Source organism: Triplophysa rosa, linkage group LG7, assembly GCF_024868665.1.
Source record: "Triplophysa rosa linkage group LG7, Trosa_1v2, whole genome shotgun sequence".
Lineage (NCBI taxonomy): Eukaryota > Metazoa > Chordata > Actinopteri > Cypriniformes > Nemacheilidae > Triplophysa > Triplophysa rosa.
Window position 1 is genome coordinate 4,443,018 of NC_079896.1, and position 24,765 is coordinate 4,467,782.

A 24,765-nucleotide genomic window follows, 5' to 3' on the forward strand; every position below is an offset into this window, starting at 1 on the left:
AAACAGGAATATTTTATCATTATTACATACAGAAATTGACGTGGACTGTAGGTCAGTTCTAGTCATTTACTGTAGTAATTTAAAGGCGGGGTAACCGATTTCCGAATTACGCTTTAGACAACTGAGTCGGGCCGAGTACCAGAACAACCTTGTAGCCAATCAGCAGTAAGGTGCACATGATGGACATTAGCCAGGCCGAGCGCTGACGAAAGCAAAAGATGGGGGTATGGGGTGTGTTTGTTTTGGTGATTTGAACATCAACAACGGCTAAGAGAAATCGGACACCCCGCCTTTAACTCAAATAAGTTCTTCACTTCTGTCAGTCTGAAATGTAAAAGTATAGTGTGTCCAAGCACAACTATACGAATTGGCACTTCATTTTTACAATGATACGCAGTAGTTTAATCGGGTCGTACTTGAAGGACGCTCTAGAGTGTCTTTATATCCGGCTCTGTCAGCAGAGTACAGTCAAAATGCTCCATGACTCACAGTGGTCATTACAGCTATTGATTTCCGCTACATCTGCTGGATCCTTCAGCGTGTTTCTCTCATTGAAGTGACCATCTCAAACAGCTTCTCTGTTACATCTATTGACATTGTAAGGAGAGCAAGAGAAGCCGCAAATATGAGTTATAATAGTCATATAGGGGAACGGCATTTACACGAACCTGTTGTAAAAGGTAGGAAAAGCTGTAAGATTTAGGATTAAAGGTAAAGTCCATCCATAAATAAAAATGCTGTCATTTATTTACCATCATGTGGTTCAAAGAAGACTATTTCTGCTGAAGAACACAAAAGAAGATATTTTGAAAAATGTATCGGTGGTTTTGTGTCCATACAATGGAAGTTGATTGGGTCCAGTGATGTTTGGTTACCAACGTTCTTTAAAATATCTTCTTTTGTGTTCTGCAGAAAAAAGAAAGTCATACAGGTTTGGTATGACATGAGGGTGAGAAAATGATGAAAGAATTTTCATTTTTGTTAAGTTCCCCTTTAAAATCTTATAAAAATAAATGGTCTGTGTTGTCTACTTTAAGCAGTGTGTGTCCATGCAAAACCCGCTGGCAGAAAGCTAGAATGCTGTGGGTGGACTTTTTCATTTTTTAGTAATATGTTTAATCAAATATAGATCAATCAAAACAAAGAAACGCGGACAAATATTATTGGACAAATAGCAGTTTAATTTTCAGACACAGAATGATTAAGTAGCAAAAACTGAAAAAAAGGAGTCAAACACAAACCTGGCATTAAAATGGAATTATAAGGACCTGCTTTGTTCACACTACAACACACCTATAAAGTAGATTTATTCAAACACAAAGTGCATATCGAGGAACATCTGAAAACAGGAAGTCTTCCAAGAAGAAAATTGTTGTTTCTTCTCTACATGAACATGTCATCATAACCCGGAGGAGGCATGTGATCAGGGTCTGGCCTGGAAAGCGGAGCAAAACAAATGACATCAGAAGTGACGAGATGATGTAAACATATGAGGTTTCATAGCTGAATTCAGGTAACTGACAGAATGATGGAAAAAAGGTTATGTTAAATCACAAGACATGTTGTAAAGGTATATTGTGCAAAAGATACCTTTGTAGGATGTTTTCCTACAAAGATTTGAGGAATCTCAAATGAAAAAAGTAAGTTCTGAATATACGCTTTACTCTTACCCAGGTCTGTGACGCCCGACCGGACCGAATGGGTCAAAGCGGGCACCAGGGGGCACAGCGCCTGGGGGGAGGACTCCGGGAATACCGGATGATGGGTCAAACCCTGAGCGAGGAAACCCGGCATGCAATGGATCGACAATCATTCCTCCAACCCTTCCACTGGAAAAAAATCCCCCCAGAGATGAGTCAAGCTCCAATAAATAATTCAGTAAGCATGCTCTATCCTTTTAAGCCGCACTCATTCATTTTGATTCTTAAGTATTCTTTAAAAGCTTTCATTGTTAAACGAGTAATATGTCATTTTTATGTGAAAAGATAAATAGAAGTTTTGATAAATATGTTTAGTGTGATGTGCATTCAGTGGCCTGGAAAAGCTGTTTATTTAGCATAAAAGATCACTACTCATGATCACATGAGCAGCTGAAAACCACCTTTTTAATCTCAGTAAATCACAAACAAAAAACGAATTTGTGCACATTTAAGCATAATGAAAACTAGCTGTATATACAAGCTAGAGGTCAAGAGACACATAAATGATATAAGCACATCTATAGGTTCGATGATGAATTTCTTACCCAAAAGGATCCAGATCTGCCCCTCCTGCTGCAAATGGAGCCATTGGGTTGGGCCTAAAACCAGAACAGACAATTAAGTGTATAAAATGAACAAATAGAGTTTGAATACTTTCCGTTGTCTGTTTTTCTATGGTGTTTTGTGTTATGGCTTAAAGGGACAGTTCACCCAAAATAAAAATTCTATCATCATTTAATCACTCTCGTGTTGTTTAAAACCTGTATATGTCTGTGGAACACTAAAGAAGACATTTTGAGAAATGTCTCAGTGGTTTTGTGTCCACGCAATGAAAGTGAATGTGGTCCAATGTTGTTTGATGGCCAACATTTCTCAAAATATCTTCTCTTGTGTTCTGCAGAAGAAAGTCAGTCACACAGGTTTGGAATGACATGACTGAGTAAATGATGAAAGAGTTGTCATTTTAGGTGAACTATCCCTTGTTTATATATTAAAATTGGATAAATGGATTACTTAATTTCATAAAATTACTATATAACTTACAGACAAAATGCTTATTAAGGACTATTCTTTTTCTTTTTGCTTTCTGATCACAATTATTGATGAATAACAACTTAAACTTGGCTTGTGATTTATTATAGTGTCGCCACATAACCGAATGTGCCAGCGTGACTCAGCTAAACGTTCTTAAAGGCCACGTGTTCTTTGACTTTAAATGAAGACACCTTCATTTGACATTTGAAGTTTGACTGAATTACCATCACGTCCACGGCAACAGCCCGAGTCGATAAATGGCTGACATCATAAAGAATCTGATAGGGGTCACCGTGAACCCAGGAAGGGGAAGTAGAAGACAAACACCCAAATCCATCTCTGGGTTTCTAACATGTCCATGTCCGAGTTTTTGTCATTTTTAGCCATTTTAGTATTTTATATTTGCATTAGTAAACTCATGAACTCATTAGTGGTGCCCTAGCAACCACCCAAAACTCCTTAGCAACCACGCAGCACAGTCTCTCTCAGTCTCCTTCGCTCTTTCACACAGCACTGCTCTGTTCGACGGTCTGCGGTGCCAGTCACACAATACCCACAAACCTCAGTGCCTCAGAAAATAGACACAGCGCAGCAGTGAGAGCTCTCTCAGGAACCGCGCTGCTAAATATTAAATAAGACGGCGGACATGAGCTGACACCTAGACAACACACAAACGCGCACAACTCTCTCTCAAATTCCCAGAGCACTCCATAACGTCCTTCACACAGTCCTGCCTCTCTGTCATTCACAAATTAACTTTTAACTGATGCACACACGTGGAAAACTAAACATATAGGTCCAAAATGTTGCATTTTTAAAAGATTACAAAGATTGTGCTGTTTGTTTTAACATGACATTGTCAACATTTGGCTCACCTAATGGTGTGGGTTTAGGGCGGGACTTCGTGTGTGAGTGTTTTGGGAAACTTTGCAAATATTATATTGTATATCATTATAAAATTTAAAGACATCTTAGTAGACTCCACTGACATTCACTGGTTTTGGTGGTTTAGCATTTATAACTGAACTTGTGGTAACATGGTTACTATGAGTGTGGGGTGAAGTTCCACTGTTCTCAGAACAGATCACAGAAGCAGTTTTCACCCAATGCAGAACAAGAGAGAAACATAAAATCAATGTGTTGTGAACATAAGTCTGGGCCACCTGAGGCGGTAACCATAGAAACTGAAGACTGCTTGAGCGCTTCCCGATAGGATGAATAAAACGTGTTCTATAGACGACTCCATCAAATACTGCCTATTGAAATTCTTGAAGTTGGCCTTCTTGAAAATCACAGTATAATTTGCATGAAAAAAGAAAGGACGGATAGATATTCACCAGTCAGGTGGGTGTCTGGTTGGAGGGGCTCTGTGTGGGATCAGGAGAGGGTCGTTGTTTAAATCTCTTGAATTTGAGGCTTTTTCGCTCTCTCGGTTCCTCTCGGTCTTTTCTTGTCGCTCTTCCTTCTCTGGAGGCAACAGTGAGGACTTCAACTTAATTATCAGTTCATCTGTGTTCTTGAACACGCTGAGGATAAAGACATAAGCAGTATGTCTGAATATTTTATTACACAAATTCTTCTTCTACACTCAAATACACAGAATGATGGTTCATGCTTAAAATTTACATTAATAAATGATAAGAGATAACAGTTTACAGCTTAAACTATTTTATAAGCAATCATAAAAAAACATGAAATTGAGAAAAATATTTGTAACACTTGGAAGTATTTGAAAGTTTTATACACCTTTCAAATGTTTGCAGATTGGCTTCATCAATGTAATCGTTGACATTGACTGTCAGGTCTGTGACTTTTTCTGTTTTTGTGTCCTACAAAAATAAAATGAAGTTTAGAAAGTCATCCACTATTTAGCTATAGAATGAAATAAATTGAAGGAATGATTTATTACCATTAAATTGAAAATCAGAGTTGAATCCACAGTAAAAGCTTTGAGCAGGAAGTTGGACTTGTCATCATTTGATCTGTATCTGAGTGTATACAGCTCCTTGCTTCCATTCCAACCGGCAGGAAGCAGTTCTGATTTCTTCTCTCCATTTGCAGGCTGTGTGAAAGATGAATTTAAAAACATTTACAATAAAATTATTCAGGCCCTTGACTTTTAAAATTAAGATGCTGCAAAGCTGCTGAAAAAAACAGCATGTGCTGGTTTGGTATGTTTTGATGCTGGTTTGTGCCGGTTTAAGGTGGTCATGTGCTGGTCCTTAGCTGGTCAAACCAGCATCAAAACATACCTAACCCAGCATTTGCTGTTTTTTCAACAGGGAGCACCTATGTTACTGGTAAAAAGGGTCAAATGTTAGATATACAAATAATCAAATCAAGTTGGATTTTTTTTCATGAAAGTACATGCAGCCTTTTAAGCAAAACATTCCTCAATAAAATTACATTTTGACACTTTCTGGTTGTCAAACAATAGTGGACCTTGTTCACATCTAATATGATGTAGTAAACCTGTGTGAATTGACTTCGTACATCCACACAAATAACCCAGCAGTTACAGTAAATGGTACCAGTTGGTTAAATATCTTAATTTCTTAAATAATTTAATTTCTGAGATAAAGCCTATTATTATTATATACCTGCAGTTTTTAATGCATCAATGCCCTCTGTATCACACTGTATGACAATTCAGTAAAAAACACCAGTCATGCAGTAATGGAGAAACATAAGTGCCAGTGTTTTGATTTTCATTTGTTTACAGTTAACAGTCATTATTTACTCACCTCATCTCCAATCCCCAGACATTTATAGCCGCTTTTCACTATTTCCCAGTGTACAAAACAGATCAAAGCATCCTGCGAACATGTTATGGAGTTTGACACGCAGTTGAAAAGCAGTTCAAGTCCTGCCATCTTTAAAAACTGATAATAGAAGAAACGAAACCAAAACAAGCGTCTTAGCGACAATTAAGTATGATCACGCTCAAGCACACGGCATATACATTTTTAAAAAGCCTTATTAATAACATTAAATGCGCCGGATAAGGTTCTGTTTTTACAATACGTACATGTAAAGATTAATTCAAGAAGTTATTATTTTTGCTGGTCATGTCGGTCCGACGGGAAAGAATATCCGGAGAGTACCAGTGTCTCAACGTTCGTTCCGACCAGAGCCGTTGGTTCCGCCTATTTCAAATATAACGCGGCACTTGTTTTTTTCTAAAAAGCATTTGAAAAATTCGCATAAGTTTAAAAATATATTACATACATTTTAATCAGTGGATTTGAACAGTTTATATTAATGGCTACCCTGTTGGGAAAACAAACAAGAGAATCCCCCAAAGATGACCATAAACACCTACTGGAATAAGGCCCAAAACACACTATATAAAGAAGTTTTGTAATAATTCTAAAGCAGGGGGAACATTATGACGGCTGAGAATATTACTCTCAGATACAGTTATCCTTGCGTTATATTAGATAGAAAGTTCATACTTGTATCAGTAGGTTCCCAAAGTTTCAGCCTGATATCACAAAATTTTACAACAAAACAGGAGAACATATCCTGACAACTAAGAATGTCTCACTGGGCCGTTTTGGTAGGGACCTTTCAAAGCTAAATTTTGCCATTTATAGCAGGGGGGATGTTTTCTGATGGCTGAAAACATTACTGTCAGATACCGTTCCCCCTGTGTTCTATTAGGGGCTGTGTCCACCGAGGCGTTTATACGCGACTGAAAACGCCAGGAGCTTGGCTGAAAACACCCGCTGCAGGCGCATATGAGCTGAGCATTTTTCAACTCTGGGCGCCCGGTGGGAAAAACGCCAGCTGCTCGCGTTTTCAAAAAACGAGCCGTTTCCATTGGAAACAATTGAAAAAACACCACACGCCGGCAGAAACGCCTCGGTGGACACAGCCCTTAGATAGAAAGTTCATGCTTGTGTAACCGGTCTTACTCGCCCCGCTCTGCGCGGGCCTCGAACCAGCGACGGTCCGAATGGGAGACGGGCGCTCTAACGAGGAGGCTAAAGACCGCAGTCTCTAGCGTCTGTCGCTAGAGCGTCTCTGTTGGTCGGGGAGTGAGGTTTACACACTGCACAGCTCTTCACTAGCTGGCCTCCGTTACACTTGTCTAACATTAACACTGCTGACATTTAACACCACAACAAATACAGTAAGTTCTCAGAGTGTCAGCTTCAAATCACTATATTTTCCATCAAAGCCGTAGAAAATATTCTGACAACTAAGAATGTTGCTGTCAGATAAGGATCCTATGTATCGAATGAGAAAAAAATGAAAACCAGGCCTCAATCCAACAATCTGCACCCCTCAAACTGTTACGTGATGTAATCACCCTGCACTTACCACTAGACCACTGGACCATTACATTGGGGTTGCTTTGGATGTGGAGCCTTTCAAGGCTAAATTTAGCTAGTTTTAGCAGGGGGTACGTTATCTGACGGCTGAGAATGTTACTGTCAGATATAGTTCTCTGCTGTGTTTCATTAGATAGAAAGTGCATACTTGTCTCACATTAACACTGCTGACCTTTAACACCACAACAAGTAGGTTCTCAGTGATTCAGCCTGATATCACAATATTTTTCTATCAAAGCAGAGAACATATACTGACGAGTAAGAATGTTGCTGGCAGATAAGGTTCCCCTGTATTGAATGAGAAAAAAGAAAGCTTCAAAACAACTGCCAAACCACTGGGCCATTAGGCTTGGGCCTGTTTGAATGTGGAGTCTTTTAAGGCTAAATTTTGCCAATAGTGGATGGTTCCTAATGGAATTTATTATGAACACCAAAAATGGTAGCTATTGCTTTTTCTATGCTTTTTAACCATTCTAATACTGTGGTATCTGGACATCTGTTCCATTGAATATATCAATGTAGTATTACTAATACTACTGTCCAAACACATTTTACCATAGTATAGCATTCTGCCCTTAGAAATTATGTAAGAATGAAAGAATTCTCTCGTTCTTTATAGGACTTTGCCTGACATTCTCAAGCTAGGAGGAACGATAGCAAGCCCATCTGGTTTAAGTTTCAGCGCATTGAAAACACATTGCACAGAAGCTTATTTCCGAGAGCAGGCCTTCCATCTCATCAATGTTCTATATTCACTTACAGCACTAACAAGAACATCAAAGTCAAGGTTTGTCATGCGTACAGAGAAGGCTTTACTTTATATCCTTTGTATGTTCACAGACAAGGGCATCACTGGTATCGCATCGTATAGTCACAGAGATCTGGGGTTGGACTCTTTTGATTCTTGGCTAATAAGCGTTTTCCTAGCACATGTATTAACCATCCAGATCAACCTTGCAACTGCAATACTCTGAATGACTCTGAATCACACAGCAAAATAACAGTCTGGCATTTGTCAGTAGCATTTCCTCTCAATTAAGTGACCATGGAACCCACGTTTTGGGTCTTCTTCTTGTCGAAAAGATTAGATAACTTCGTTTTTTGAGTCCCACAGATGTCTGGCATAAAGCTGTCCAAAGCCCTCTTGTCTTGAAGACATATGTTAACTTAAGATCACATACAGTTGGCATAAGGTCTCATACCTCACAGTCACAGTAGGTTTGCTACAGAATTCCTTGAGAATGAGGCCACCAAGTACAACGTTTTGCAGTAATGAAACCCAGACATAAGGTATCATTATCATGAAAAACAAGCATTGTGTGCGCACATTAAAGACCACTGTAGCCTCATCAGCTACTTTCACAACAAGTTGCTAATTCACATCTGAGACAATGGAAACGCAGGTTGTGTGCACACAACATTTACAGTAGCCTATCTTTTTCATGCATACATTAATGCATATACACAATGTATTTTCGTAATCAAAATTTGGCCAACGTCATTTAGTTGAAGGGGACATCTAACTAAATTGCATCCCTACAGGTGACATTCTATATTCAATTAAAATTTTGAGAAGACATAATGTAGAACAACAAACAAAGTATGTTTCATTAAGGATGGATTTTTAAACATGGCTTTGTTTTAATGGCAAAGAAGTCACATGATGTTTTTGAGAATTTAAGAAGCTCATTGACTCGTCATTGCCACTTTAGTCCGATAGCGTGTTTTGTTGGCCTTGTCCTCTTCAGTATAACACATCACAACACAGCCCAGGTGCAGCATATGGCCCTAATCTGGGATGTCCTGCTGCTTTATATATCTGTGCTAAAAACTGTCCTAAGCACTTGAAAGTTTTCCTTCTTTTCTCAAAGAATGTCTCCACATCTCTCCTGACAGATTGGGGTTCCTGCTATACGATTTCTCCAAACTGTTAATCCACGTGTCAATCAAATAACCCTGTCAAACAGTCTATTAAACTTGTCTATTAACTAAAAAGGTTATTTTGGAAATGTATGCCAGGTGTGAAAATTTTCTTATTAATCTTCCTTAAAATGTATATCAGGTTCAGAAAAGTGGCAGTGCTTTCAAAGACATCAAACATGCATGTGCCTTCCATTCAAATATTTTGCATTCTCCAAAACATATAATCCATTTTAGAACTTGTTTTTGTTTTTGATGTCGTCAGGTTTTTGCTTCTTTGTTGGAGATAACGTATTTACAAATCGCGGTCTGTAGAGAAATGTGTCCGTTTAGGGCTACTGTAGAAACAAAATGGCGAATTTCATGCAAGGGGACCCGCGGTGTGTGTACATAGAAATAGCTCGTTCTAAGGTAATAAAAACATAACGCTTCATTATGTAAGGTCTTTATACCCCTCTGAAGACATAGTTATGAACATTATATTGCTTTTCTGCCTATCGATCCTTCAAAAAAATGACACACTGGACCTTTAAGTTAACAACCTGGTCTTCAAACAGTCATAAAAATAGGTATGCAGATATTGTGTAAAATAGTCCCTGACTCCTTTTTAATTGAAAATTCACTGAAATAAAAAACAAATAAAACATGAGTATATTTTTAATGAATTTTTTTGGATGTATTTTTTTCGGCAAGCCCATTGTAACGCATTCTGGGAATGGTTTTCTTTGTGAAGAATGCATGCAATGCTGTCTTAGATTTGGCCGAAATAAGGTATCTTGCTTTTGGAAGAGCTGTCAGGTTGTAAGTGTGTCTGAGTATGCATCTCACCAGGTTTTCGAAAGGAGCTATTGTCTTATTCTCAGAAACATATTGTAATTATACATACTTTATATTATACATATAAAAATGATCCAAGATGTAATATTGTTGCCCTCAAATCAGACGTTACAGGGTATGGGGGGAAATTAAAAAGTATTAAAATATTAAAAAGTATACAAATCAGATGTGTTTTCTTTTCTTATCAAGGCTTTATGGAGAGACTGAAATCTGGTACTTTTATTGAGGGCAGTACCAAGCACTGCCAGCCAGCAGGGGGAAGTTAGCCCCTTTAAGTACATTCATATCAAAGGCAAGCAATCCAACAGACTGACATCCCAACAGACGATGGGCTCGGGATGATGGGGGCTTTGAATGAAACGGGGTTATGCTGATTGGAAGTGAATGCAAAAGAGATGTGTTGTGTGACTGGCGCATGGCGTGCCTCTGAATGGCCAGTATCTTACCCGTGGCATCTGGTGCGCATTTGGTAGGACGTCATGATTGTAATGGCTCCTATCCACCAACCCCCCCCCCCCAATGCACTTTAAGCTTGGTTATAAAACACAGAGAGAAATCAAGATTTCACAACGATACTCTATTCTGTGCTTGTAATGTGCGTGCAGCACATTGGGGTTCCAAACTAATGGTTCTGCAGGTGAGTAATGAAATCATATTTATGTACCATAGTATTTATGGTACTTCAAGGTAGTAGGCCTACAAAAAAATGATGGTATTGTCAAAACAGACGTCAAAAATAAAGAAAATATGATGTAATAAATTAATGTTGTTTAATGGTTGCATCTATTCAGAACCACAAATTAAAATATTTTAAAATAACAAAATGTTCATACACTTTCTGATTTTCTGATACATTGATAATCAGTGAACAAAGGTTTTTTATTATGCCTATATTTTCACAAAAAGAGATCAAATATAAAAGCAAATGAAAATTTAAGAGTTGGGCGTACTAGTTTACATTTTATGTAGATTTTCCATTCCCTGATATTCAATTGTGTATTGCTCTTATTATGATAAAAAAAGAAAAGTGTAATTCTTTATAAACATCCTGTAAATGTGTTTCCATGCAAGCAATTGAGGACAAGACATAAAGAAAGACCAAAATAGATACAAACAGATTTTTACATCCATTGTAAACATCACTCTGTAATATTTGGAAGCAATGGTAGCATAATTAGCCACAAAATCTGTCTTCAGTGATTTGTTTGTTTATATCTGCTCATTTTCAGTCTAATTCCGATTTCTTTGTGTGTGTGAAACATTTGTTATTTGTTAACACAGATCCATGAAAAAATACAGATGTGCAGATGGCATACAAGACGTTTTCAAATATATACGCCTTCTTTCCCTCAGATCTCTAATGATACCCTAAACTTTATACGATAAAATAAACAAACCCAACCTCAAAGCTCTGGATAACGTATAAAAATCTGCACGATTTAGAGCACCACAACCACAGCAAACACATCCCTAAATTCAATCTGTGCTCCAGCAGTCCGCTGTGTGTTTAAAGAAATAACCTCGACTTCCTTAACCATCCAAATATAGAGGGATGGAAGAGTTAAGCTAAGTATTATGGCTTGGGCAGAAAGGTCAAAAGTTGAGACATGGAAAAAGTTTTGCCATAATAAAGATTGTCTCAAGTTGGCTAGCCTATATAAAAAGATGGAATAAACAGCATTGTGAAACCAGAGCAATTACTAAAAAAAACAGTATGTTGGAGAGATTTATAGTTTATTTATTTTCTATTTGTAGTTTATAGAGATCAGGTGACGTGGGTAGGATGAGCATCAGGTCGTTAAGGATGAGGCGGAGAGGGAGGGCACTTGCTCTTTTTCAGAGGCACTCTGTGAGAGAGGCAGATGTTACGGAACCTGTTGCTTGTCCAGATGCATTGGCAACTTTTGGCTCTCTCTCTGTTTTTTCAGATGCTCATTTTGACGTTTGCTGCGAGAAAACGAAGCGGTAAGAAATGTTTAATTAACACAATCCTCGAGAATGCTTTTTGATGACCATGATCTGGTTTAGAGGTTATTTGGCGGGATAAAAATTGATTCGATCATGTTGCTAAAGTAAATGTCCTGCACTAAAGCAAAACAAAAGATCGCTAAATATTGCATACGTTAATAATTGTTTATTGTATTTATAAAACGAATAGTTCCGATTCTCATATGTGATTGCGTGAGCCGCGTTCCAAGCCGCTACACACCTGAAATCGCTCATCAATTGAACTCTATATTAATACGTGTTCGTTGCTTAGCAACCTTTGCAGCCTACAGTGTACGATTAAAATATACATTTGTGGAACGAGTTTTATTGCTTAAATAAATGTAATTATTTATTGAACATTCATAATGTTGCTGTTGTTTAGCACCTCGTGACTTATTTATTAACGCAAATTTGACACTTGTGATTGTAGCTGCAATTTGAAATTCCTTTAAAAAGAACTTTGTTACATTTTCCCTTTAATGTTAATCACTGAATCAGCCGTTCATTTTTAGCAATCACTTTAATTATGCAATTACAATTTTTTGAAAGTTACAAGAATTTAAAAGCTCTTTGAGCAAAGAAAATGTAATACTTTAACTTTATTATCATTCTTACCAGTTGGTGGAAATATTTATTATAAAATATTCAATCACCTAAATGGCATCCTGTAATAATACATTGTCACCACATTTTTCTAGTGAATTTCTGCCAGTTGTTTTTTTTACCAGATATTCAAGCACTTACAAAACAATTAAAATTCGTTTTTTAGAAATAGTCCCGAAAGTTATACCGCAACCTAAATCTAATTTTTAAATTGCTATGATAAATGATGAAGTAATGCACTTCTTAAATATCACTAAGATGCATAACTTTCAAAACATGAACTTTATAGTAAAAAAGTTTATTGTAAATGGAAAATAACACATCTTCCTAAATACTTGTAAAGAAATGAGTCAGATATTGTAATTTATACACTATAGCATATAACAGAAGACAGACTGGTGCTAGATTTCTTAAGTTCCATGCTTTTGCTTAGTGGTGTATAACAGATGTTTATGCAGGTGTGTGCAATATTTATGGACATGTTTTTTAGAAAACCTGACTGAAATATATGCGGTTGATAAATCTTTGTAGATGATGGCAAGATCAGTCAGTTTATTTGCCAATGATGTTTCAATTACTTATAATTTATGATTGTTGATTCTATTTAAACAGACTTACCTCTCAGTCATTACACGACACTTTAGGGTTTTGAGTACTAATGTGTTTATGTATACCATACCTCAAAAGACAGAGTATGAAGAAGTGTAGCAACACCAAAGATGTGGGTTCTTTATTCACTTTGGATAAAAGTGTCTGCAAAATATATCCTTTTTTCTTAATTAACTCAGCTGATAAATTACAGGTCAAATCAGTGAATTTTTTCAGAGAAGTAATTACTGGATGAAGGTATTACGCAGTTTTAAAGAAAAGTTTTCTAGTATAAAGAAAAGGTTTATCAAGTCAGCTTTAAAAGCCGTGAAAAGCTTTAAGCAAGCGCTTGCTTTAATCACTTAACATTTATTGCTCTTCGACAGGCCTGATGTTAGTCTGGTCAGTCATGCAATGCCGAGTAAACTGTTTTTGTTAACTTGTTCTCGTAAAACTAACAAATTAAAACATGAATAGCCCAAGAACAGATTGTCTACAGAAAGAATTGCATCTATACACGAACACCTTCTTCACTTCAATATTTCTCTAAATCAAATTCATTCAGAGCTCTACCTCATACTGTAACTGTCTGGTCTTCATTTCTTATATATCTGTATGTCTTGATTCTCCATATTTTCTGAATTTCGTGATTGACACGCATGTCCAAATCAAAGAAGAACACAATGATGAGAACTTCTTCTGATTCTCAGCTGAGCTCACGGAGGTTCTTTAACACACAGCTGCGTCTTTATGTCGCTAAAGAAGGACATGAAGATCAAAACCATCTGTTTATATTTCCCCCCTGCAAACCTTCTCCACTGACAGGACGCAGGCAGAAGTGGGTCTTCTCACTCCGGTTTTTGGCTTTGGCTTCAGTCAGATTCAAACAGGCATGAACTCTGTACATTAGGAACACATTTTTCAGAACGAGAGAGAAGCCGGGAGAGAGTAAATAATCATGCTGTTTGCTGAAGCTTCTATCCAAAGAAACTTTTGGTACAACTACTACAAGGACAAACGCGTGCAGAAACCTGGTGTTAAAGGAAATTCTAGGTTAAAGATTTTTTTACTTTCAGCTTTTCAGGGTTCACAATTCAATAGTTTTAACTAGGGCTGTCAAACGATTAATCGCGATTAATCGCATCCAGAATAAAAGTTTTTGTTTACATAATATATGTCTGTGTACTGTGCATATTAATTTTGTATTTATTAACACAAAAACATAAACATACATGTATATATATTTAGGAAATATTTAGATGTATTTATTTATATTTACCAATAATTGAAATTATAAATAAACATTTATATATAAAAAATGGTATAATTTTCTTAAATATATGCATGTATGTGTATGTGTTTATTAATTCAAAATTAATATGAACACTACACAGACATATATTATGTAAACACAAACTTTTATTCTGGATGCGATTAATCGTTTGACAGCCCTAGTTTTAACGAATTATTAAAAAAAGTATACATTTCCAGAACATTAACAATTTTTATAAACATCTGTTGTGATACAGCATAATTAAAAAACAAATAAAAAAAATTGTTAATGCAGGTCATGTGTAGGCATCTTAACCAATAGGATCAAGCATACATAAAACCGCACTACAAAACATATAGTAATTATTTTGTATCGTGATATATCATAACATGATATGCCAGTACACCCCAGTCATTCACTTACCCTGTTATGTTTGAAAACCTGTATGATTTTAAGGTAACACAAAAGGAGAAACTAGATGTCATTGGTGCTTGTCCATGCAACGCTTGCCAACATAACGCATGGTTGCCAGGGTGTTGCTACGCAACTGCAACGCATTTCTGGGTGTTTTTAGCATGTTGCAATCTGGTTGCTAGGGTGGTCTCATTGTTGCTAGGCCCTCTTTAGGTGGCTATATATACTAAACTACTTATATATTACTAAATTCTTGTCAATAAACCAGACATGACGTATAATACAGTAGGTTTATAGTTTTCTGCTTATTATTTGAAATCTTCCCAGAGAGCTGGCGACAGGATTGCAGGAGCTGTGTGGAGTGTTCGATGGAGAATGGCTGTCTGCGCTGCTCTGAGCGTCTCTTCCTGTTTCTCAACAGAGACGGCATGAGTCACCACGGCTTCTGCGTCCACTCCTGTCCCACTGGACACTTCGGTCTTCGAGGGAAAGATGTCAATCGCTGCATGAGTGAGTTCATCCTAGACCTGCTTGAGAATATACAGGATAAAATGGAAAGTGGATGCTGATCGGTTATTATAGGATTTCACTCGTTTGAGATACAGTAACAAAATGCAAATCACACTCAAAGTACGAGAGAGAGAGCATTTGTTACCATTGTGGCTCTTAAGGCAAAATTTTAAATGGATGCTGAATTATTTGCGATATTATCTTACGTGTAGTATCAACACAATATTAATAATGACGTTATAGAAATAAATAAATATAAATAGTGCGCTGTTTGTACTGTACACTAGAGGGTGTACAGACGAAGTTTGGCATTATGACAAGCACAACTTTTCTATGTTATTTTAGTTTTTAAAAATACTTTGCCCCATTCAAGAGTCACTTTTCTAGAAGATGTATGACAACGAAAACAAAACAATAAATGCATAAATATTTCCCCCAGAATGCAAAGCTCCAGAGTGTGAGAGATGCTTCAACAAAGACTTTTGCACCAAGTGCAAAAAAGAATATCTGCTCTTCAAGGGGAAATGCTTCAAAAGCTGCCCAGAGGGCACATTTGCCAACTCCACAGACTGCATTGGTACGTGTTTTATACCTTCCTAGGCTTTAAAAATAAACGGCCATTACTTCGCAGAAAGAATCAGTCATGTTTCATTGGGGAAATAAATGATGAACATTTTTTAGGAAACTGGCAGAGATGTAAAAATCTCCTTTGTTATTTCTCTTCCCTATAGAAGAAGTAAAGTTTGTTGTTTGTTCTTCTATCTCTCCCTACACCAGAAGGATGTATGTTCAATCTCATTGGCTCCTGGGGTGAATGGAGCCTTTGCCAACACAACGGTATGAGCTGTGGAGTCCGATGGGGGCAACAGAGTAGGACCCGTGGCCTGTCCAGGCAAACGCCTGAAGAGACAGAAACGCTGTGTCCCGCTCAGTCTGAAAGCAGAAAGTGCCGAATGAAGAAGAGGTGTCCGAAAGGTGAGCAAAACCTTCGATCTTACCGTGAGAAAGTCATCTACAACCGCATTCAATTTGACCGTATTGCTAAGACCCAAAAAATGGTAGTACGATCATACCATGGCCCAAACCACATCCAAAACTATTGTACTGGTTCAAAACCAAACATGGTATTTCTAAAGACGCCACAATCTGTCTGACAAACATGCAAGTATCATAAAAATGATGTTGTCTTATAATCGTGACAGTTTATTTAATAGCTTGTGACATCAATAAACACAATGTGACATTATAAAACACAGTTTTTGAGTTGATCTGAGCGCTGGTTTACTGAACGTTCTCTTTAAACTGGCTGTCATGACCACATCAAACATCTCCATTTCATTCTCCAGCAGTGGCTCGCTGCTCAGAGATTTACACGTTAGGCGAAACACGAGATCCAAACATTTTGGCGTCCTTGTCATCATCTACGCTGTACATCCAGTGAATTGCTTTCGTTTTTGTTTGATGCTCAACTGGAAATCATTTGTTTGCCGTAATTTTCATTATATGGGGATCTGACTTCTGGACATGTAAGCTTTCCCACTGTCGCTTTAAGCTACTCTTAATGGCACCCGTGTGTAAAGCAAAACTCTGGATGGCGTCTTAAAACATAGCTGTCAACTTACAATTGTCATTTTTTATTGTTGCTTTTTTATTTTAGAATATCATAACATTAGCGGAATAAAAAGGATCATCGCATCACTCAGATTTTGGGTTGATATTAGGTTGCTTATCACGTTTTTTAAAGCCAGGGTAGCTTTCTGTCTCTTGTTATGATAAACTATGATAAACATTTTATTTCTGCTTTGAATTTCAGTAAATGACCAAAAAAGTCTCATGTCATGATCCAATTACCAAAATGAAGCTGTTTTCCTCAACTTCAGTAGGCTGGGGAAAGAATGACATTTTAGTGGTTAGTGTTCGTTGACAGATTTATCCCACAGCATAAAGATTCAACTTTACATCACTTCATGAAAGGAATCATGAAAAGTCCAAGCTCTGAATCAGGGTTATTCAATAAATATACGTTAATATTGTGTAAATATTGCTTCATCACAGATGGCACTATATGTACGGCTTATTTGGGTAATAGGAATAAATTATTATTTCAGGAAACTTGAAGACACAAACATTTTGTCATTATTAAGATGATTTGCTATATAGACGGTTTCAGCTGCAACAACATAAACAAATGTTATGTGGCCCAAACTTAAAGGCATAGTTCATCCAAATATGAAAAATCTGTCATCATTTACTCACCCTCAGGTTGTTTCAAACCTGTATAAATGTCTTTGTTCCACACAGAGAAAGATCTTTGGAAGAATGTTAGCAATTTTCTGTTCTGGGACATCATCCACTACCATAGTAGGAAACAAATATTGTAGTTTTTGTTCTGTTGAACACATAATGAGATATCTTGAAGAATTTAGGAAAACAAAGAGTTCTCGGTCACCTATGACTACCATTTAATTCTTCCTACTATGGTAATCTATGTCCCGGAACTGAAAATTACTTACATTCTTCCAAATATCTTTCTCTGTGTTCATTGGAACAAAGTAATTCATACAGGTATAAAATTTCATGAGTAAATGATGCAGAATTTTTATTTTTGGGTGAACTATCCCTTTAACTTCCACTGGACTGTTGAGTATAGCTTTCATTTAATTTAGTACAATTAATATACAATAAAACATTATGTAATAATGTAATACTACCGTGAATATGACCTTGTAATAATCATAGTGAAATTAATGATTGAAATCAAAAGCTTGTTATCTTAAATTTAGCCTGATTTTCACTGACTGGCTCACAAATGTATTTTTCACATTTTATTCACATTGCCTTATATTTGTGATTTTGGCATGTCTCACATGTTGCTTTAGCTAACTTCACCAAAGTAAAAATACACATCACATGTAAAAATTGTTTGAATGACGAAATTAAAATACTTATTTAAATGTTCGGTTGTCCTCGACAAGTGACTCTTTTACATGTACTCTATGTGTCCCTGAAATTGCTGTACACCCTGTCATTTTGGAGTAGAGCGATATCATGCAAACTGGGCCATCAGGTAAAATGGGCCATTTAAGGTTTGAGTGTCTTATCTCTTTAAAAGTTAACAGCCAATGACTGCGAAGAATTTCAAACTGATGCCATAACAGTACTTGACATTAAGCAAATGATTTGATTGGTTTGAGGTTGTTAAGGGGGAGGGGCAATGCCTCAATTTCAGACAGTGCCAGAAAAAAAGTAAAGTGAGTGGCCTTATCCAATCTTACTTCTCAATAATAAGGTTGATAAATCAATAAAAACAAATGCACATTTAAAAATAATGATTGATAATTCATGTCTTGATTGCCTCTGTGATGCTGATTTTGCTCAATTATCCAGATTTTTATATTAAAAACATTTTTAGTTACTGACCCAACTTACCTGAATATGTCAAGATAAAATGCGCCATTCATTTCAGTTAAAATGGGCCACCTTCTAAGTTGCGTTTAAGCAGAAATGTTGGTCTTATTAAAAATGATTTATATTATTAATATATATTGTATTATTGCATTACTCACTGAAAATAGAAAGGGTGAAAGAGACATTTTGATACAGAAGTGATAGGTATTGAAGTAAAGTATCCTAATGTTAAACTATTTATTATAGATAGCATGAATAACAAAAAGGATCAGAAAGGAAAGAAGAGGGTCCGAAAGGAACATAAATGAGATAGAAAGGATGTCTGTCAGGGAAGCGGCAAAAATACAATCGGTGTTAATCTGTTGCCATAACACTACTTGTTATTGTTACATTTGTTTTCATGAAATTTGTTTTATTGATTAAATTAATTGAAAGGTTTGAGTGTCTTATCTCTGCACTTTGAAATTCTTTACAGTCATTGGCTGTTAACTTTTAAACTGTTGACATTACACTACTTTTTATTGTTATTGCTACATTTTTTCATAAAATGTATGTTTTATTGATTAAATTGATGTTCTTGTGTAATTTAAATGCAATGTTACGCCGTTAAAATATAAAATTAAATATAATTAGATCTTTTTTTAGAAAGACTGGCCCATTTTTGCTGATCAGCCGGCCCATTTTATCTAAAAAAATGTGGGGCAGCTAATGTTTTAAAAACCTGTAGAGCCTGAACAATTATATTTTATTACATCAATTCAACACAAACACATAAAATTAATCATAAGAACACAGTTAAATGTCATAGGTTTTTTGTTAGTGTCTGAGCGATTAACCAAAATGTGGCCCAATTTGACTGATATCACCCTAATTGCTCTTTTAGGAATGTCCTTTTTAAGAAGCTGATGTACTCAGAGAGACATCCCCACATACTTATTAAATAAGTCAAATAAAATTCTGAATTTGCAACATGAAAAATACCTAATTTGTGAGGTTAAGACTGTAACGCAATGTATTCAGCCTGTTAAACTAAAGACACTATTTTAGAAGGCAGACAGACAGACAGACGGACGGTCAAAAGTCACAAGAATCCCGAGTGCACTTTACTTCCTTCAGTACCTTTGTGGTTTGTCTCTGAAGTTGACACCTCAAAGACTTCCTTAAGGTGTGACCAATGAGAACCCCATGAATTAATTTAGTCCCAGAATGTCCTCCAGATTAATAGCAAATCATTTCCTTGCTTCTCTTTTAACCCCCAAGAGCTAATGAAAGTCAGGCCCGCATCCCCGACTCGAGTTCTCCAAAACAACCTCGGTGACCCAAACTCACCTGCTGGAATCATACACGGCAAACCTCTGATCTTAACATGCTGATTTATGTTCTTCAGGGCCTGAAAGATTTGTGGCAGTAATTATTGACTTTCAGTGCTGTGCGTCAACACGATCGGAGAAAAAGAATTGGAAAGGTTTTATCACGGAAGGTAAAAATGAGGGCAGAGAAAAACGAAAGAGAAGAATAAAACGGCTGAAGATTTGTAAAGATGAAGGCAGAGACTGTAATTGACAAAAGCTGAAAAATGACAGATAGCTCTGGCCAGACAGTGTTTTCTACATTTTTCCAGACCACAGACCTCATTCTTTAGGCTATAATAACTGTTTACCCCAGTTTTACGATATCATTATTATATCCCCTTAAAACGACAAGCATGGATTATGATTGGTTTCAGCTAACAACAAATGGCGAATAAATAATGCTAAGCGTTCTCTGCAAATTATTTGTTCCGCTTTTACTCCAGAATATTTTTTCGGCTCTGTTTTTGAGCAGGACAGTACATACCACCCTGAAGCTCCTCTGCTGTTAATTTTCAAACTTAAAGTCAAACCAGACATGAACGTTTCAAGCGCCATTCCCAGGTTCAGAGCCTCTCCATGCGTGACAGCGAAACATTGAGCACCACATGCTTACGCAGAGATACATACACATCCTGACTTCTCTTCCAGGACGTACAATTACTTGTGAGCGCTGGAAGTCAACAATATCCTCCTTGATTTGAACAACAGCTAGAGCTCATGACTAATATCAACATCCATGAACAAGACTTCAGTGATCCATTCAAGAAAAAACATGGCCACACTTTCTGGGGTTTTCAAAGAATATACTGTATAATACAATACAATATAATATAATACAATATATTCAAAGGCTTGTTTATAAATACTGGGTTCTGTTTTTAATCTACAGATATGTCGATTTTGTCACCTTGGAATTAAAATATTCGACTTTTTTTCAAAATGGAGTTATTCACACAGTATTCTTTATTCTGTCACAATTTCTTTACATTATGTAATGTTTTTTCTTTGCGTTATGTACATTTTGGGAATTTCATAATCGATGGTTGCTGTTTTAAGTGAATATAATAAGGCTATCGTAAGGGTATGTACAGCTGCGTAAAAGATTAAGAGACCATTTAAAAAAAATCTGAATTTATTTATAGGTATGTGTTTTGGTAAATAACTTTTTTGTTTCATTCTGTGAACTACTAACAATATTTCTCCAAAATTTCAAATAAAAATATTGTTTCTATTTGCAGAAAATGAAAACTGGATAAACAGGTGAAAATAACAGAAAAGATGCTTTGTATTTTTTCAGACCTCAAATATCGCAAAGAAAACAAGTTTGTATTCACTTTTAAGAAATACAACAGTAATATTTGCACATGTATTTAGGAAAGTTCATGTGCCTTGTCATGCTGTCAGTCTTTCACATTGCTGTTGGATGACTTCATGTCAATCCTGAGGTTTGATTTGGTTGAAATTCAAGAGACACTGGAACTGCCACAATACATCTAGAAATGATGATTAAATGAACATTTGGAATGTTTTCTTGTTTTTTATTTGCAGAAAATTGAAACGGGACAAACTGGTCAAAATGAAACTAGACAGGAATTGCCACAATACACGTAGAATTGTTGAAACTGGAGCGGTATTCTATTTTTTCTGTGTATGTAATTAACAACTTAACATTCAAAACCATTTTAATAGCATTTTGTCAAGTTATTTTCTAATATTTGTGTATATACTTTTCATTAATGAGATATGTGAGATACTGTATCACTGCAGAACCTTTGAACTTGTTCGATCTAAACTCGAGAATCTAAATCACACATTTTCCCTTAAACAAATACATAAAGTTTAACATCAAATCTTTTTCTGTAATAAAAATGTTCCTCAGGCTTTAAGAAGTTTAAACATGTTGAAGCGATCAAACTAAATTGATACCACAGAGATGTCTTAAAGAGCGCATATGGTGCCACTGCTTATATTTTCAATCCGGTTTGAAACTGAATCATGACCTTATATGGAATCGATTCTCTGTTGACAGACAGAAGAAAGAACGGGAGACGAAACCGAAAGAAGTCAGAGGGGTTTGGGAACCGAACAGTCACAGATCCTATATTGGCGTTAAGTTCCGGGGACGAAGTCACACTGTAATGTTTTATTAATTTATATGTAAACTGTTTTTATATGCAATGTTTATATTTTTGTATTGATATATATTGTATCATTTCATCATCTTGAGTTCACTTTAACCAAGCTGACATGTAACATTACATGACTTCAGAAATATTGCTTTTGTAGCAATTAAATGACACATTATAATGTGTATTTTGACAAGTTGGGGGGTTTTAGCCAACACTTGGCATGGATTAAATCCGGTACAGTGCGGTTTAACAAAGACAAAGTCAACTTTGGGCCTCGACACTGTACTTTTCAATTTTATGAATAGCAGGCAAACAGCTTCGATCTATCACTATGTGGTAAAGGCTGTATTTCAGCAGTTTTCTTGACATGCCTCGGGTTTCTTTTGCCTTACTGTTTTTGCATTTGAGTAAAAAGACAATGAAACAATGTAAAGTTGTCAAAAAGAATACCATGGTCTGTCACATTTAAAGGTATTCGAGCAATGTGATTGGCTGTGTGACCCAACTGGATACTTCTCGGATTCTTCAGCGAGATGAATTTCAAGAGTATAATTCCATTATTTTCATAGACCCTCAAATGCACCATTATACTTTTATTTGAAACTGATAACGGTCCCTTTGTGAACATTGAAATGTTCTACATAATGTTTTAGATGGATGGGAAATTATTGATTTGGATGTGATTTATTTGCGTTGATTTCCACAGCACTCTCTCAGGGTGACAAATTGTTTTTACTGGAAAACACACAGTTGGACGGAAATGTTTTCTTAATCAATTAAACCCAAAAAGAAATATTTGCTTTTGTTTAATATGGAGCGTTATGAAAACGATACAGATGAGAAAGGGGTGTTTGGTGTTATTAAATGAAGATGTCAGGTGATTCGAGAATAAAAGCTAGTTTTGAGGATACCAGATGGTAAAAGTTTCCTCTTCTGATGCGTCTCATCTGTGGCGGTTAAAAGCGCTGGACAAAACTTACCGAGACCCTTAAACATTACTTTGAAGAACAAAATGTTTGGTTCTTTTCACAGAAATATGACCTTAGAAATTTTCTTTAAAAAAAGAAGGCGCTTAAAAAAATGTTGTTTGTCCACATTAAGAGCTACATAAGGTTTTTTATTTTCTAATCATTTTAGATAATGTTTGCAATGTTTATAACCCTGTTTGCAAATGTGTGGTGTGAAATTCATAGTAAAAAAGTAAAAAGGAAAAAAACAAAAGAAAGGAAAAGACGATTTGAGCCTTGTAGTTTTTGACCAGTGGTTTGTATTTACAGTACTGATGCACATATCCATATAATACAGAAAATAATATTTCTTTGACTAGTTGAGCTTGATCAAAGCTGATAATAGATTGAGCATTAGATAATACTATTTTAAGATACATACTGTAATAGTTCTCATTAAAAAATGTGGTTGTCTTTCTTGCTTTAAAGACATAAGGTGGGCACTAATTTGTATTAAAAGTGATTTGGCATTTTCCGTTGTCTATTTGATCCCAAATGTGAATATTTGTTGAAACTTATGATAAACCCAGAGAGCTGGAAAAAGGTGGATGTTTGCCATCACATGATCTGTTATATAATGCAACTCTTATAAAAGTATGACTAATGCAGTTCTCTTAAAAGTATGACTAAAAGTTAAGTATGACCTACAATTTCTTTATACAAGACTCATCCAATGATTATAGAAGACTAGAAACAATTATTTAATAGGGTATGGGTTTAAAATAATCAAGCTATTAAGAATTGCATTGTTTCATTTAACCACCAGATGGCAGTATGCTCCTTACTGTATGCGCAGTAGATCTTGGACACATCATGTGCTACTTCCAGAAAGACACCGGGTTCTGAGGTCATCCGCTCAGCGCAGGGTCACAAGCCCCCAATGAAACATCTCCACAAGCCTTAAACATCACTGTGGGAGTAGAAAATATTCCAAATACAATGTGAAGTGACACGTTATATGGTGTGTTGCGAGTTTGACACTGTGCAAACAGCAGCCAACCCGACACATGTCTTCTAAAGGATGATATAGTGAAAGTTCACTCAAAAATGAAAATTCTGTCATCATTAACTCACATTTTTGTCATTTTTATATTAAAGTATAAAAACCCTTTGTTCAAGCCTAGTTATGAATGCTAATAACAGGCCCTAGTTGAACAATGTTTAATCTAAGGGTCAGAGATTTCAATAAACTCCTAACCCTATTAAAGGTCCAGCGTGTCATTTTTAGGAGGATCTACTGACATAAATGCAACATCATATACATAACTATGTCTTCAGAGGTGTATAAAGACCTTACATAATGAAGTGTTATGTTTTTATTACCTTAGAATAAGCTATTTCTATCTACATACACCCTGGGTCCCCTTGCATGGAATTCGCCATTTTGTTTCTACAGTAGCCCTAGACGGACAAACTGCTCTACAGAGCGTGTTTTGTAAATACGTTATCTCCTTTGGCAAAGAAGCGAAACGTGACGACATCTCAGTCCTGTGTCAGCCACCGTAGTGCATCGAAAGGGTTGAGTGAACCGTTGGTTGCAATTCGCAACCTCACCACTAGATGCCGCTAAATTTCATTCACTGGACCTTTAAATGCAGATGTAAAAGAATTCTCAAATAATCGGCCAACTGACTCGTGACATTAATAATAACAATGTTTTATA

The 24,765-nt window shown here is 36.3% G+C and overlaps 2 protein-coding genes across 3 annotated transcripts; one reads left to right on the top strand and one right to left on the bottom strand.

Moving 5' to 3' along the window:
• Window positions 1-1,160: 1,160 nt before the first annotated feature.
• On the bottom strand, window positions 1,161-5,797 carry psmf1 (proteasome inhibitor subunit 1). The gene is made up of 8 exons (XM_057338140.1): window positions 5,764-5,797; window positions 5,480-5,619; window positions 4,645-4,797; window positions 4,482-4,564; window positions 4,073-4,261; window positions 2,246-2,299; window positions 1,671-1,829; window positions 1,161-1,435 (listed from the first exon to the last, which is right to left on the bottom strand). Exons 2-8 carry the CDS (start codon window positions 5,606-5,608, stop codon window positions 1,384-1,386), a joined length of 819 nt encoding a protein of 272 aa, XP_057194123.1. The 5' UTR covers window positions 5,609-5,619; window positions 5,764-5,797; the 3' UTR covers window positions 1,161-1,383.
• Window positions 1,778-24,059, top strand: rspo4 (R-spondin 4). 2 transcript variants are annotated; one of them, XM_057338142.1, is made up of 5 exons: window positions 1,778-1,878; window positions 15,024-15,206; window positions 15,646-15,783; window positions 15,984-16,181; window positions 21,996-24,059. In XM_057338142.1, the coding sequence occupies exons 2-5, from the start codon at window positions 15,065-15,067 to the stop codon at window positions 22,103-22,105; spliced, it is 588 nt and encodes a 195-aa protein (XP_057194125.1). In that variant the 5' UTR covers window positions 1,778-1,878; window positions 15,024-15,064; the 3' UTR covers window positions 22,106-24,059. The 2 variants fall into 2 exon arrangements, with proteins under 2 accessions (XP_057194125.1, XP_057194124.1); XM_057338141.1 differs by lacking the exon at window positions 1,778-1,878 and adding an exon at window positions 11,701-11,794.
• The last annotated feature ends 706 nt before the right edge of the window (window positions 24,060-24,765 follow it).